Source organism: Aulonocara sp. 'chitande type north' Nkhata Bay, linkage group LG7 (genome assembly GCF_057382095.1).
Source record: "Aulonocara sp. 'chitande type north' Nkhata Bay isolate Kocher_YH1m ecotype deep benthic linkage group LG7, A_spYH_male_GT1.1, whole genome shotgun sequence".
Classification (NCBI taxonomy): domain Eukaryota; kingdom Metazoa; phylum Chordata; class Actinopteri; order Cichliformes; family Cichlidae; genus Aulonocara; species Aulonocara sp. 'chitande type north' Nkhata Bay.
Window position 1 is genome coordinate 32,116,942 of NC_141350.1, and position 15,053 is coordinate 32,131,994.

The window sequence follows — 15,053 nt, forward strand, 5'->3', positions numbered from 1 at the left end:
TGGCAGATAATCAACTTTAAATGATGGTCAAAATGGTCCTGAATCACCGAGCTAGTCCTCTAAAAAAGCCAACTTTTGCTGAAACTGGAGAGTTTTTTGCCGCAGCTCTTCCATGAACTCACGGTGGCTGAACAGCTTTTCTGGTGTCTTTTCACGCTCGTGTTGCAGAATCTCCCGTGCCTTCTCAAACATTTCATCGGTGTAGTGTGATCCTTCATTTGCTGCTACCATCTCATCGATCTTCTTGATCAGCTGAACCACTTGAACTCTGTTCTTATCTTTGTTGTTGAAGACATAATACCTGTTACCACACCTGCTCACTACCTCTTTGAGTTTAGGGTGGCCTTCTGTCAAATACTCTTGTATGGACTTCTGCTCAGCCAGCTTGTCACCATGAGTGAAGACTACAATCATGTAGTTCGATGCCTCAGGTCCAAAGAGTTTCTCCAGGGCTTCCACACAGTTTTCTTCTTCTGGGGTAAACCTGCCAATCTGAAGGACCAGCAGAAAGACGTGAGGTCCAGGACTGGCCATGTGGATGCATTTCGCAATCTCCTTCTTTATGTCATCTGCCTTTTTAAATGTATCCAGAATGCCGGGGGTATCGACCACATGGATATCTCTTTTGCAGTATTTAACTCGTTCTCTTGCACAGGTCTCTGTCACTGACTCTGAACTCACTTCAGATTTAAACAACTCTTTTCCAATAATGGTGTTCCCAACAGCACTCTTCCCAACACCAGTTTTCCCAATCATCACAATCCTCAGTGGGTCACCTGGAGAAAGAACGTTTTTGTTATACTTATTGCATGGATGAATAGATTTTAAATGGAGCCTATTCATAAGTTAACTGATGAAGCATTGGTATCTAATCTGACTGTGTTCATAGAGACTTGAAATCTAGTCTATTCTTTACATCACCTCCACTTTCCCGCACTGATTCTTGCTCACCTGTGTGAGAAAATCAGTCTTCGTTCCCCGTGCTACAAACCTCAGTGCACTTCTGTCATTCTGCCTTTCAGACTGTCATATGACCCACCTCCTTTCCATCTCCAAGTCATCCTGGTTGCTCGGAGCCTACTAAGCCTCCACCTGCTTCATCTCCACAACCACCAGTGAGTAAATTTGGGGGGCTTCTGTCCTACTTCTAATGTTGCTATGTACTGTAGCTACATCAGTTTAGTCCCCAAGGAGTTAATCACACAATAAATGAAGTTAAATTATGCAAAAATGATCTCTCCCTATCAATTCTTTGTGTTATTCGGTTCTGCTGAAAGCCTAAATTTAGTCTGAAGCAAATTAAAGCTCCAACTTCACCTTCTGGTATCGACCCACTGTTGCCCATCTCCTGTCTGTTCGCGACTTCATAGAGAATGAACTGAAATGCAACTCCACTGTTTTAGTGTGAGATCAAAGACCGCACTCCACCCACAGGGCGGATCTAATCTCTCAGCCTATATCAGCAAGAGTCTGATCTGTTTCAAAGGTAGTTCAGAGACTCCAGCGAAACCTGCAGTCTTCATGATTAAGCCCTTAACAAGATGAGCTCTGCACAGCCTCCATGTAAGTTACTGCTGTACAGCTTTATTACAATATTATATACTGACAACAGATAGATAGATAGATAGTTTGAGCTGTGTGCGTGCTTGCGTGCGTGCGTGCGTGCGTGTGTGTGTGTGTGTGTGTGTGTGTGTGTGTGTCAGCACAGTGTTAGAGCTTTTAGTGAGTGACTGAGACACAAATTTCCCCTTTTTTAAAATTTGAAGTATATTTGTCATTCATAGATGCAGATAAGTGATTATATTGTCTGTTTACTGACATTTTGTTAGTTTTTTTAAGTAAGAGGTTAAAAATAAATGTTTAAATAAATATAAATAATCAAAATAAGTGTAAATAAATCTACTATAGAAGAATCACACCCCATAGGTAGAATAAAGGAGGAACATTGACAGATTTAAGTTTTGTACAACATTTTTATGGAAAATTAAGTTTGTTTGTCTTTCCTAAAGATTATCCTGGGAAGTTTACCATCGCTCTGCTCGGAAAGAGTGCTGACTCAGTGAACAGGACTGGAAGTACAATCATTAGAGATCCCAATGCTTCTGTCACAAAACTGGGCAATTTTGTTGAGCATAACAACAACCTCTACAGAATCATCAGTACTTGTGATTTCTTTGATGAGCAATATGATTTCCCAGATCAGCTAATCATTGATTTCATGGCTCTTTCTGATCCTGGACCTCGTCTGTTCATATTGGTAATAGATTCAAAAAACACACAAGTTGAAAAAGTTGTGACTCAAATCTCTCACCTTCAACGTGTGTTTGGAGAAAATGTCACAGAAAACATAGTCATCGTGTTGGAAGAGAGTCGAGAGAATTTACAAGGTCGCATTAAGGAAATGTACAATATCCAGATGGCAACTATGAATGAAAATCTTGCTTTCCAATGTAAGGAGTGGTGTTCACACCAACGGCCATTTCAGTTTGACTACAAAAACTACCCCCAACACACTGTGAAACGAAGGAAAGATCACCTGATACGCACGAGGTAAGAATTGTCTCCCTCTGAGACATATTTTATTAACAACTAGTTTGTATTTCTCTATTGTCTCTATCAATGGTGAAATTCCACATTGTTCAAATACTACAAAAAGTTCTATATTCTGAATAATACATAGATCACAATAATTAACTAAATGTGTTCAATCCTCACAAGTTACAGTAGTATTTCTGACATTTAGCACATGTTTAATCTCTCCTTCATAATTTAACAAGTCCAAACTTCATCCTGTAAAATAAAATGAACATGAAGCCTAATTAATTAATTACTTAATTAACTCATTGAAGAATGCAGTTCATTTTTTTCCAAATATTTTTTATCAGGAGAAAGTGTGATTATACAGGTGAGACTTATCAGAGAAACACTGGCAGGTCTGCTTCTACAGAGACAGGAATGCAAACCAAAGTGAAACACAGGTAATGACAGAATTCAGTCCTTTGTGATATATTCAAATGGATTTTTCAAAACAAAACTAAAGTGAATTATGTTTTGTCTTTCAAAAAAAGATAAATCTCAATTACAAGCATAAGCATCCATTTCAGAAGATTTATTAAAGAAAAAAAAACAAGCTGGGACCAAGAGAGTGCAGAAAACTCCTGCCACAGCTATTGTTGTGATATTTTATCATTTCCTTCTGTGTTGATATTTAATGACCACATTAATGTTTCAGACACTCATGGCATGCTCAGCAATATCCTCGGAGTACAGGTGAGTTTCTTAAATCCACCTGTGTTAGGAAACTGATCTTTTGGCTTTATGTCATGTATTAAATTATGTAATAAATTATGGCAATAAATGAAATATTTTCATCAGCATCTTAAATTAAATTTCAGACCAGAGTTTAAAATGAAAAATAATTTTCTGATAAACACACGCATATCAGTTCAAACACTAAGTTAAAATGAAAGTATTTGTTTAAATTTGAGAATATTAACCAAATGCATAATGATCTGATTATGAATAGTGGGAACTCTGACTGAAAATCATGATGTGACCAACATTATTGCAGCCATACAGACTACAATGAACTTGCATTCTCGCTGCCTTTTGAACAGTTGCTTGATAGATGGGAAGCAGAACTGCAACCACTCGCATTATGAGAACATCTTTAAAGTGACTTTGGGGTGTCATGATGTTGATAAAATAAGACAGAGATTCTGGTATCAGTTTCTGATGGTATGGAAATTAACTATAAGTGAAAATCACAGAAAAATACAGATTTCATGCCGAAGTGTAACTTGTTGTAGGACAAAAAACTGCAAAGTAACACTGATGCTTGACGACCATGCTGTTAGAAAGTAATATAACGACAGTCAAGTTACCTACTGAAAAGAGATTCATCACACACACTGCACTCATAGCAGACTCAGCATTTATAAATTAAACAGATGCTCTCAAAAGCTATCACTAACATAGTTGCTCAGTACAGCATTTGCTTTTTTCTGACTGTGTTGTTACAAAATTACAAAATCACAGTATATGAGTATATGATATGCCCTTTTTAGGTGCCAGCTCACAGCAGATTTCCCTGCCTGCAAAAAGAGCACCCGGACAACATGATGGTATGCTTCAAAAAAACACAACACATGTAACTTTGACAGGAAAGTAAATTAAAGTATTTAAATAATATTTGAAGTACTCCTTTATAAATTTCGAGGTTAAAAAAACCCCAAAACAGGCAGTCTTAATGTCGGACTCTAGCAACTGCAAGGACCTGCTGCTAAAATAACTAAATGTTTTGTCTGACCACATCTTCCAGGTGTCTATGGTTCAAGGGAAGGTCTCTATAACATGGTTCTTCTCGGGAAAAGCGGAACTGGAAAGAGTGCATCTGCAAACACCATCCTGACTGCTGGGAAGCTCATTGGTGGTTCAAACCAACATTTTCAGTCTTATCCCAGCTCCACACCAGTCACCACCAGGTGTGAGGTGAAAATAGTGGAGATATTTGGGATACCAGTTAGAGTAGTTGACACCCCAGACTTTTTTTATGAAGAGGAACATGTAAACCAGGCACAGGTAGAAGAGTGTAAGAGGTACTGTCAGGAAGGGCATTGTGTGACGTTACTTGTGATGCAGCTGGGCAGGTTCACAGATGGTGAGAGAAACATATTAGAGAAGCTAGAGAAAAGCCTTGGCTGGAGAATCAGGGACAGCACAATCATCCTGTTTACACACGGAGAAGATTTGAAGGGCAGTGTAGATAAATTTATCGGTGAAAGAAGTCACCTGAACCACCTTGTGAAGGCTTGCAGTAATCGTTACCATGTATTCAGGAACAGCTCCAAAGACTCAAAACAATTCAAAGCACTTGTCAAGAAATTTCCAGATATGTTTCCAAATTTCCCAACAATAAGAACATCTACGATGTCTTGTTTACGTTAGCTGTAGCTGCTTTACACTGCAAGTCCAAAAAACAAGTCTTTTATACAGAGAAAACGTTTCAAGTCTTTATAGAAAAAAATATCATATGCACAGTGAAAATTGTGTTTTCTTTGGCTGATTCATATTGAATGTCCGAATAAAGTAATTTGAAACTATCTACCACTTTGTGCAAGATGGCAAGTATGAATATCATTTTTTGAAGCTGTGTGAACTTACTGCTCTTGCATACTGATCATTATTTTGTGATATTAACTCTAACCTCTAGTTTTCTTATACTTCTTAGCATCATGGTCAAAATATACAAGACTTGTCTCCACTAATAAAAAAATCTTTGATCCAACTTTCTGTCCTGCTGGATATCACGTTGTCTATGTTGTTGTGAAATTTAGATTGCATACAGCAATAATGTTAATGGGCAAGCTAAATGTGGCTATTTGACAGATACCTTTTTCTGAATTTCACGTCTATGAGGCAAGATTGATAGAGAAATGTACAAGGATGTAAAAATTAATAATAATCAATAAATAATAATAAATCCAGCATTTATGTTGATTCCATTTATTTAATTATGCTTCAGTTTATTCTATTACTGGTCTGTTATACTGACTGGTCTGTATGGAATATGTGGTAATTTAACACTGAACAGCCAGAGTTTCATTGTTAACTTAAGGGTTTTATATAAAATACTGCATTAAATGTTTAAGAATCTTGGCTTAGTGGTATGGGGTAGGGTCCAGCTCAACCTTTTACGAACCAAGAGGAGCATCAGTATTCATCATTTGAGGGGGACAAGCTGAGGACTAGCCCTTTAACCCTGGATCTGGGCCTGTGCCAGGGATTGGCAGATGCAAGTAGACTTGGATCAGAGGCTAATTTTTCCCACAGAGATCATAACAACTACTCTGCGATCAGACCTTGTCCTCTGGTCTAAATCCCAAAAACCTGCGTACGTCATTAAGCTGACAGTACCATGGGAGGAAGCAACTGAGGAAGCATTTGAGCTTAAGAGGCTGCGGTATGCCAACTTGGCAGCTGGGGCAGAGGACAGAGGCTGGAAGATCAAGGTGTGGAAGTGGGGTGCAGGGGCTTTGTAGCCAGTACGACAGCAAAACTGCTTAGAGAGATTGGGATCGGAGGACAGGCACAACAGTAGTCTATAAGAGAATTGGCTAACACTGCTGAGAGGAGCAGTCACTGTGGCTAAAGAGGGCTGACACTTGGGCAGCTAAGGCAGTTAGCTAAGCACGAGACACACCCCCAGGATTGATCAACCCGTGGTGGGCCTGCCTCAGCAGGGGGCATCAAAAGGGTAGAAAACTTAACACTAGAAATTCTGCTGGTTGACTGATACAGCTGTCTCAGGGCCTCCTGGGGGCCGTGCAGTTAACATCATGGTAATGAAACCTAAAGGAGGTTTCCACTGCCTCTCTTTTAGGTATGCTTTTAGATACGGTGAGGGGGGGGGGGGGGGGGGGGGGGGGGGGGGCGGTGTAGGATGTAGTCCGATCCAGTGGGGGAGTTTAGGATGCCAGATCAGGCGCCCCCCTTCCAGCTCTCCTCTCTGATCTTTTCTCTGTTGTCTTACTTCTCTCTATCACCTTTTCTATTCCTTTGAAAAAGTGAGGCTCCATAAATATTAAAGAGGTACAAGAAAGTAAATTGTAGAAAACTAAACAGAAGAAAGTAGAAGAGAAGTAGAAGAGAAATAACAATTTTAACATAAACCAGTGACACACTCCGGGGCCTGATCAACCCTGGCAGGGCCTCCTTGGATAAGGGTGTCTAGTGATAGACGTGGCCGAAACACCCAATGAATCCAAGGTCCACTGCTGGAGTGAAGATGGTAGATCGTAAATAATTGTTTTTTTGTAGTTTTTTTTTCTTTTCTTCTTTTCTTTATCTCCTCTTTTCCCTATATATGTATTTGTAAATGCATGTAATGATTTTAAATATATGTGATTCTGTTTGTTTTTTGTTTTTGTGTTGTTTTCATTGTTGTGCTGATAATGAATAAAACATGTAAAATAGAAACTTGCCTCTTGGCTTGTTCGTTTTTTACTTCTTTTTACAAGGACGACATGCTGCTTTGCTTGTGTTGCGGTTATTGGTTTGATCTAGTTTGGTTTGGTTTCCATCTCCAGGGCAAAAACACTTTTTAATTTGTGAATACAAAAAAGTGACGATAGCCTGTTGTTCATGTCCTGGTCAATGCTGGCCTTTCTTTTTCACAGTAATAAAGATATGTGAAAAAACAGGGCAACTCCTCGTCTTCATTTCCAGTCATTTCCAATCTCATAAAGTAATAAAATGGCATTCAGGTATTTCGTGACATGATTATGCCTTGATAATTTTTTAACAGCAGTAATCATGATCACTAATGTGCTCTATGGGAGTATAAAACATTTGATAACAGGTTTTTATTATGTTCAGAAATCTTAGTAGTTTCCAAACAGCTTTAGGTAAAGGTTAAAATGTAACAACAGGTGAAATACTAATTTGTATATTTCAATCTGACACATAAAACTAGTGCAAATATAAAGTTACTGTCATTGTATTTTGAAAATGAGTCCTGTGGTCTGTCTGTAGTTTTGCTGTTATCAAGTTACTGTAAAAATATAAATCTAAAACTTTTATATAAAACTTCTATACACTGAGCATTGATTCCCTATTACCTCTTTTCATTCCCCGGGGGTTTATAACTACTGCCTCATGTAATTTTGTCTCCTCTCTCCCATCATCTATACTTTGTCCTTGTTTTCCTTCTCCCTAAATTTTCTCTTTCTCTGGAGATTCCAGAGATTTTGTTAAAAAGAAGCTTTCCCTGCCCACATTCACTTAGTTCTTACTCCTACGGGACTATTTGTTGATGTCTCTAACAATGTAAACTCTTTACCTAACAGTATGAAGTATTCTGAGGCAAGTAGTGCCGCAATTTGGTACAATATAAGTAAAACTCAGATCGATGCTCTGACCTCTTCCTCAAATTATGATATGATACCAAAATAGTAAATAGATCGTTTTCAATTAGTCACTGAATTTTGACCAAATCGCGATTGATGTATCAACTTTTATGGTTGATAGTGAAACAAAAAAGGTGAAAAAAAACTTTTTTTTCAATTCATGTTTTATTTAATTACAGCAGATCTTGAATTTGTATATACTGCTCAAAATATTTACTAGTGAACATAAAAATAAATGTAATGTAGGTTACATACCAGACATACAGACTTAAATTATTTATACATTTGTTCTCAGACAACACTATTATACACATAATAATAGACATAAGACAGCATATCAACTAAAAACATTAAGCAGTTTTTTAAGCTACTGTGATTACAAAATTGGAAACCAATGGCCGTTTACATCAGATTAAGGATCCATTATTGACTCAGAAGACTAGCAAGTGTAGTCCTAGCTAGTCCAGCCCTCTGGATTAGCCAATATTTGCTGAAACAGGATGACTTTTTGCCGCAGCTCTGCCATGAAGGCCTCATTTAAAAGCTGTCCTGATGTTTTTAATTGCTCCTGCGCTTTCTCAAACATTTTATCTGTGTAGTGACATCCTCCATTTGTTCCCACCATGTGATCGATCTTCTTGATCAGATGAGCCACCTGAATTCTGTTTTTATCTTTGTTATCGAAGACATGATATCTTTCACCACACCTAGCCAACAACTGTCTGAGTTTAGGTTGGCCAGTTCTCAAATACTCTTGTATGGTTATCTTCTCTTTAGTTAGCTTGTCACCGTGAGTGAACAGGATGATCGTGTAGTTTGTTGCCTCAGGTCCAAAGAGTTTCTCCAGAGCTCGCACAGAGTTGTTTTCTTCTTGGGTAAACCTGCCAATCTGAAGAACCAGCAGGAAGACGTGAGGCCCAGGAGTGGTCATGTGAATGCATTTTGCAATCTCTTTATTTATGATGTCTGTATTTTTAGACGTATCCAGAATGCCGGGGGTATCGACCACTTGGATCTTTCTTTTGCAATCTCTAACTCGTTCTATTTCACAAGTCTCGGTCACTGACTCTGAACTCACTAAAGACTGAAAAACCTCTTTGCCAATAATGGTGTTACCAACAGCACTCTTCCCAACACCAGTTTTCCCAATCATCACAATCCTCAGAGGATCACCTGTAGAAATAAAAACTCTGTTATACTCATGATAGGTTGAAAATATTTTAACAGCAAATTACAATAGTTGTATCATTTCATACATTCTGCGTCATTTCATTTGGTTAGCAATCTAAATTTTAGCTGGAGGTCTAAATTAAAGTTTCAGCTTCACCTTCAGAGAATGACTCGCTGTTGCCCATCTCTTCTCTGTTTGGAGAATGAAAGGAAGCAGGATTCCTCTTAGTGTGAAGAAGATTATAGCAGTCTGCCCACAGGGTGGATCCAATCTCTCGGCCTTTATCAGCATGAGCTATTTGAAAGCTAGTTCAGAGGGGGAAGCCTGTAGGGTTCATCATTAAACAGTTCTGCTGAGCCTTCACGTGACTGTTATATAATTTTATTACTACTTGGCAAAGTTCATCATATTTAATCCATGAAAGTTTTACATATACGCACATTTACATATCTATAAATCTACAGGGTGGGCCATTTATATGGATACACCATAATAACATGGGAATGGTTGGTGATATTAAAGTCCTGTTTGTGGCACATTAGTATGTGAGGGGGCAAACTCCTCAAGATGGGTGGTGACCATGGTGGCCATTTAGAAGTCGGCCATCTTGGATACAACTTTTGGTTTTTCAAAACAAGATTCGCCGTGTATGCGCTGACTCCACAGACAAGGTACGCGAAGATATCGGGATAGGACAATGGCGGTAGGTCGTCTGGGTTTCCACTCCACTGCCTTTTTTCATACGAGTCCACATTACCGATGCACGCTATTTTTTCCAAGTACCATCTCTTGGCATCTGGGCGCAATCGGTCGCGATACAGCCCTTTGTCTTTTGTGCTGATTTTAAGCATGGTTCTGGCAGTCCAGCTTCCAAGTGTGTTTGTTTTGATTCGTGGCCTTCTAACATGGCGGCGCGATCCCACAATGCACTGCGGTGTGACATCAACTCCAAAGCCAAGACCCTCTTATGGACACTCCTAATAGGCCTTAAAGATAAGATAAGATACCTTTATTAATACCACAAGAGGAAATATCATTAAAATCTGGGACAACGACAATTATAATAACTGTCTTGAGACCTGGGGTAGAAAGAGATTGAAGTCCCCCCTCGCTATCTCTGCACAGCTAAGAGAGGTTAAAAGGTCTTGATATCCAGCCTTATGTGACTAAATATGATCAAAGTGCTAAAACAGAGCTTTTCTCTAGTTCCTAATAATAAAGCATTTTAATTCTTAATCAAAGACTAATCAAAATATAAGTTTGATCAATATATGAATGAGAAATGTATTTTGAGCAGTAGAAATGATTGTTCTAATGTCTAAGTTTTGTGGTGGTGTGTTTGTGCACATGAGCTAGCTTCAACCTTCAACCCAGTTTTGTGTGTGTCTGAAGGAATGCAGAAAGATAAAAACTGTGTTGTCAATTCATCATACACATAATGTTAAATATGTGTATGATGATTACAACAACAATATTGTTGTACTTGTTAAACACAGAACCATGATTTATATGGGGTTACTGATGGTAATACAGTTGGACAATCACCTAAATCTGATCAAAATATAAGCCAGCATACAGTCCCAATCAAAAGTTTAAGATCACTTGAAAAATGGCAACAACAAAAAATCAACAAAAAATCAAAATCAAAATCAATCAAAAAAATCAAAACAAGGTTGGGAAGAAATGGGAGTGAGACAAAACATATTCTTTTTGAGCATGCAATCTGTTGAAAACAACTCTTAAACTGAAACAGGCTGTTTTACAGCAGTTCACCACATATTTAAAAATACGTAACATATCTAGTCCAGCTCATTTAAAACTTTATATTTAAAGACTAAAGATTCAGACTTATTTGTTTGTAGGAATATTTGAAGGAAAACATCACAGCATCGTGGAAGAAGCACACTTTGTCTAATATGGCTGCTGGGGGCAATAGTAAAAATAGGGGCATTTCCAAATCCCTCCTTTAGATTTGCTTTAAGCAAACAACTGGAAAATGCAGGAAAAGTGTATGTACAGTGGCAATTTTTGTGAGGGAAATGTTTGTATAGCTCATATTGAGTTTAAATTTGCCACTGGTATTTAGATTATAGCATTGTAACAATCACAAAAAATAAGACTGTCACACTGTACAAGCAACTGAACACAAGATTCAGATCATCAGTAGCATGTCAAAAACAAAAAATGTTTTCAAATGAACATCAGTGCAACTTCAATAGTAATACCAATTATCAAGGATATTTTTCATCAGCTAATTGTTTGCCGTATCTTACTCATATCTGCCTTTTATGCTGGTACAGATGTAACAGGTTCCGTTCCAATCTCATTCCACAGTTAAGTGACAATCACACATATAATATAAAATAAGCTCTTTTTGAGCTAAACTTAGTTGCTTCTGAGTTTCTCTTCCAATGAAATGTTTTTTCAGAAGGAAGTTGACTTTATCAAAATGCTTTACTGTAAGTTCTGTTTCCTGGTTTTTATCTGTAGCTGGATGGAAACCAAAGAGACTTTTGATTTTACAGGAATAAAAGTGATAAACCTTTATTACATACTCCATATAGAGACGTCCAGCTACATGCAAGCTCATCGGTTTTAGGCTTTTTATTAATATTATGGTTAAAGCATCCATTTTTTTAAATCAAAATTATCCACTTACTTGTTTTTCAGTTTATTTTCCTTTGGAATTTTCAGTCTTCTTCTGATTTTTACCTGTTAATTGTTATTCAATAAATTGGAAGCATTTTATAGCTGATAGCAACTTAAATTCTGACCAATCTTCTCATACCACCATCTTATGGCTGCTTTTTTGCATTCATGAGACTAAGGAATAAAACCATAAAACCATAACAGACATCATGATGGAACGACATCAGCTGTTGGTCCACAGAGCTCAGACTAGAGTACTTGCTGCAACACCAACTGTCTGCCATCAACTGTCTGCCATCAACTGTCTGCCATGAGGCCTGAGTTTTAGTCCATTCCAGACATCGTTCATTGTTCAAAACTCTTAACAATCCTGAAAGAGTCAGAAAGGAGTTAGAGAAGAGCATAAGAGCAGGATTTAAAGGAAAAAAGATGGGTTTTGATATTTATGAATCAGTAAAAAACTAAGTCATATGCTTATGGTTTGCACCATAGTGCCTTATGAATAGTATGCTTATGTATGTTACAAGAGTTTCCTCCTTCTTTCAGACTTTCGTCATTATTACACATGCCATCATCTGGCAAGAGATCAGATTTTTAAACAACTGGATCAGATTTTTAAGCCAAAGTGAAACGTTGGCCAGTGTCTCTATACGATAAGTACTGAGACAACAGGCAGTGGGTTCCAAAAAGCAAAATGGTGATAAGGAAACATTAAACATTAAAAGTCATTAGATGTTAAAGGACTAGAAATGGAAATGAAGTAGATATTAATTTGTCTTACAATTTTTTTTTTTCTTTAAAAAGCCCATTGGTACATATTTTACATTTGGTTTTGAGTTTGTTTTCATAAGGCATGTTTCTTCTAAAAAGTATTAGTAAAAAACATTTTTGCAATGAGTTCTGGTAATATTTCCCGTTAACTTTTACCTCCATGTGGATAGATGCCAAAGAGACTCTGACTTGAATATAAAAACATGACACGCTCTGTTGTTGTCATACTCTTGTACTGATTACCTTTACTTCTCTCTTTGACAGTAATAAAGATAAGCAAGAAGTCTCATAAAGTCTCATAAAAAAGTGGTAGTCAGGTAATTTTATCATAGTGCCATATTTAATTTATTGCAGTAAGACTAAGCACCCTGGTGAACAATCAATCAACTGAGAACAGTTTTGTTTTTTTATTCAGAGATCAAAGTCTTAGTGGTTTCCATCTAACTGTAAAAAAAGTTAAACTGTAACAACAGACTTCTGCAGCTGAAACACTATTTTGGATCTACTTTTGGATCTACTTTTATCTAATTGGACTGGTTCTTATATAACGTTTTTCTGCTCTACCTGAGCACTCAAGGCACTTTATACAACTTGCCTCATTCACATCATTTCATACAAGCCCATTTTTATGCTTTTTCTACGTGCTTTTTCTAAGTGTTTTCTATCTAACATTCACACACCCATGGAAGCATCAGAGAGCCACTTGGGGTTCAATATCTTGCCCAAGGATATTGAGCATGCAGACTGTAGCAGCCAGGGATTGGAGCTCCAACCTTCCAATGAGACAACTTAATCTACCACAGGGAACAGGCCTGTGAGTTGCCTGGACTTGCTGTCCTCGTGTAAATTAACTGATTTTAAACGGTCACTTCATGTCTCGTCCTGTTTTAGCTTCTTCTTGCAGTTTTCAGAAGTTTGAAAAGAAAGATGAAAGACTGAACATTCTGAATAATGAGTTTGTTACTTCAGAAGTTGTTAGAAAAAAAACACAGCCACACTTAGCCTCATCAAGTCTGCATGATGAAGCAATATTGGGGATTAGTGAGGTAATCCTGAGTTTTTCTGAGGGTTAGAAGTGAGATTCAGTTCTTACTAGGTTACTACAAACATGTAGCAAACTAAGTTCCAGATAACAGATCGGTACATATAAAACCACCGTATACTAACCATCATGTTTTTCTCTTGGACCTTACTTTGTTGTAATAGTGAGAGGGTGTGTTGAGAGAGTGAATTGTTTTGGGGGTTTTTTGAGATTCCCAGATAGAGGTAAATTGAAAATTCATGTACAACTACTACTACTGGAAACCTCCATTACGAGGACTAAAATGGACATAGATTTATGCTACTTCAGTTTTGTTGCATTGAATTTGGTAAAGTCACAAATAAAAACTTTATAACTTTTGTTGTTGTTGTTGTTGTTGTTGTTGTTATTATTATTATTATTATTATTATGTTATTTACTCTGTTATTTACATAAACAATTAAACAGAATCACAATTTTCAAATCCTTTAAAATCTGTTTTTAAAATCCCACTCAGAAATCACACACTAGAAAGCAAAGGGAGATGTAAGGTTTGCTCGTTTACCGGATTGAATAATAGTTGTTACTGATCGGATTTGGGGAAATTCCTCCTGAAAGAAAAATGAAATAACCCAGGACGTAAAGGGTTTATTTCATAAAACATAGTCAGCACTTCCTGTGCTATTGACCCTATGACGGCTGAGATTCCTCTCCGTTTTACTGGAATCCAAGCTAATGCCATCCAGACTAAAATATTGCTTTAATCTGGATGGCTAAATGGCTAAAAATATAGTTTTGGGGTCCAAATGCAAAACTCTGCTCATTTGTGATTTTTCTATGTAGATAAATATAATTTGCTTTCATCTGAATAGCTACTGAAGTGTATACAGAGTTTCCTAAAATAGTCCCATGGAAATTATGTTTACCGAGGAACATATCCAGTCCCACAAAACTCTGTGGAACTCCAAAGGTAGCACAGTTCTCTTAATAGCAATAGTTTATTCTAGTTAGTAATCATGTTGTGATCAATCCAATTACATTTCTGGAGAATAGGAAACTGTTTATTGCTTGATGCTAAAAAGTTACATTTAAAGACCTTGGCTAAAAAAAAAAAAGTTTTTGATACTGATTATTTAATATTCATCGCATTAGGTAAGTTCTGGTTATTGGTTATGATTTCTAGTGTTTAGGTGTTTCTGTGGCTCTTGTCATCCTTGTCTCTATGTTCATGTATTTGATGTTTGACTTTGATAGTCTCGTGTCCTGTGTTCAGTGTTTTGAGTATTGCTCCTGTTTGCTCCGTCCTCGTGTCCCTCTGTGTGTATTTATAATGTGTGCTTCTCCCTGTTCCTCATCGGACCGTTTGTGTGCCTTCCTCCGTGTTGCCCCTGTGTTTCCTCCATCAGCTTTCCCTGCGTTTCCTGGTACCTTGTCCCTTGCTTCGGGTCTCTATCCTCAGGTTATGTGTTTATGCTTATTTTCCCTGCCCAGGTTTTAGTTAGTTTCCTCAGTTCCTCCTGTTTGTAGGTTTTGT

General features: G+C 37.5%; 3 protein-coding genes across 3 annotated transcripts; 1 reads left to right on the forward strand and 2 right to left on the reverse strand.

Moving 5' to 3' along the window:
- Positions 1-51: 51 nt before the first annotated feature.
- LOC147325509 (GTPase IMAP family member 7-like) lies at positions 52-1,345 on the reverse strand. Its single transcript, XM_086302466.1, has 2 exons — positions 1,318-1,345; positions 52-776 (listed from the first exon to the last, which is right to left on the reverse strand). Exons 1-2 carry the CDS (start codon positions 1,343-1,345, stop codon positions 52-54), a joined length of 753 nt encoding a protein of 250 aa, XP_086158592.1.
- Positions 1,346-1,494: 149 nt separating this feature from the next.
- LOC147325510 (uncharacterized) lies at positions 1,495-5,442 on the forward strand. Its single transcript, XM_086302465.1, has 6 exons — positions 1,495-1,563; positions 2,010-2,550; positions 2,886-2,978; positions 3,233-3,270; positions 4,068-4,124; positions 4,322-5,442. The coding sequence occupies exons 1-6, from the start codon at positions 1,542-1,544 to the stop codon at positions 4,945-4,947; spliced, it is 1,377 nt and encodes a 458-aa protein (XP_086158591.1). The 5' UTR covers positions 1,495-1,541; the 3' UTR covers positions 4,948-5,442.
- A 2,763-nt stretch (positions 5,443-8,205) lies between these two features.
- On the reverse strand, positions 8,206-9,264 carry LOC147325511 (GTPase IMAP family member 7-like). Its single transcript, XM_086302468.1, has 2 exons — positions 9,235-9,264; positions 8,206-9,080 (listed from the first exon to the last, which is right to left on the reverse strand). The coding sequence occupies exons 1-2, from the start codon at positions 9,260-9,262 to the stop codon at positions 8,362-8,364; spliced, it is 747 nt and encodes a 248-aa protein (XP_086158594.1). The 5' UTR covers positions 9,263-9,264; the 3' UTR covers positions 8,206-8,361.
- Positions 9,265-15,053: the final 5,789 nt, after the last annotated feature.

Excerpts from the sequence above, each read along its gene's own strand:
- LOC147325509 (XM_086302466.1), bottom strand. The coding sequence starts at position 1,345 with ATGGGCAACAGTGGGTCGATACCAGAAG. Across the intron at positions 777-1,317 it reads CAGTGGGTCGATACCAGAAG|GTGACCCACTGAGGATTGTG; the intron begins GTGAAGTTGGAG and ends TTCTTTCTCCAG.
- LOC147325511 (XM_086302468.1), bottom strand. The coding sequence starts at position 9,262 with ATGGGCAACAGCGAGTCATTCTCTGAAG. Across the intron at positions 9,081-9,234 it reads CAGCGAGTCATTCTCTGAAG|GTGATCCTCTGAGGATTGTG; the intron begins GTGAAGCTGAAA and ends TTATTTCTACAG.
- LOC147325510 (XM_086302465.1), top strand. The coding sequence starts at position 1,542 with ATGAGCTCTGCACAGCCTCCAT. Across the intron at positions 2,551-2,885 it reads GATCACCTGATACGCACGAG|GAGAAAGTGTGATTATACAG; the intron begins GTAAGAATTGTC and ends ATTTTTTATCAG. Across the intron at positions 3,271-4,067 it reads GCAATATCCTCGGAGTACAG|GTGCCAGCTCACAGCAGATT; the intron begins GTGAGTTTCTTA and ends TGCCCTTTTTAG.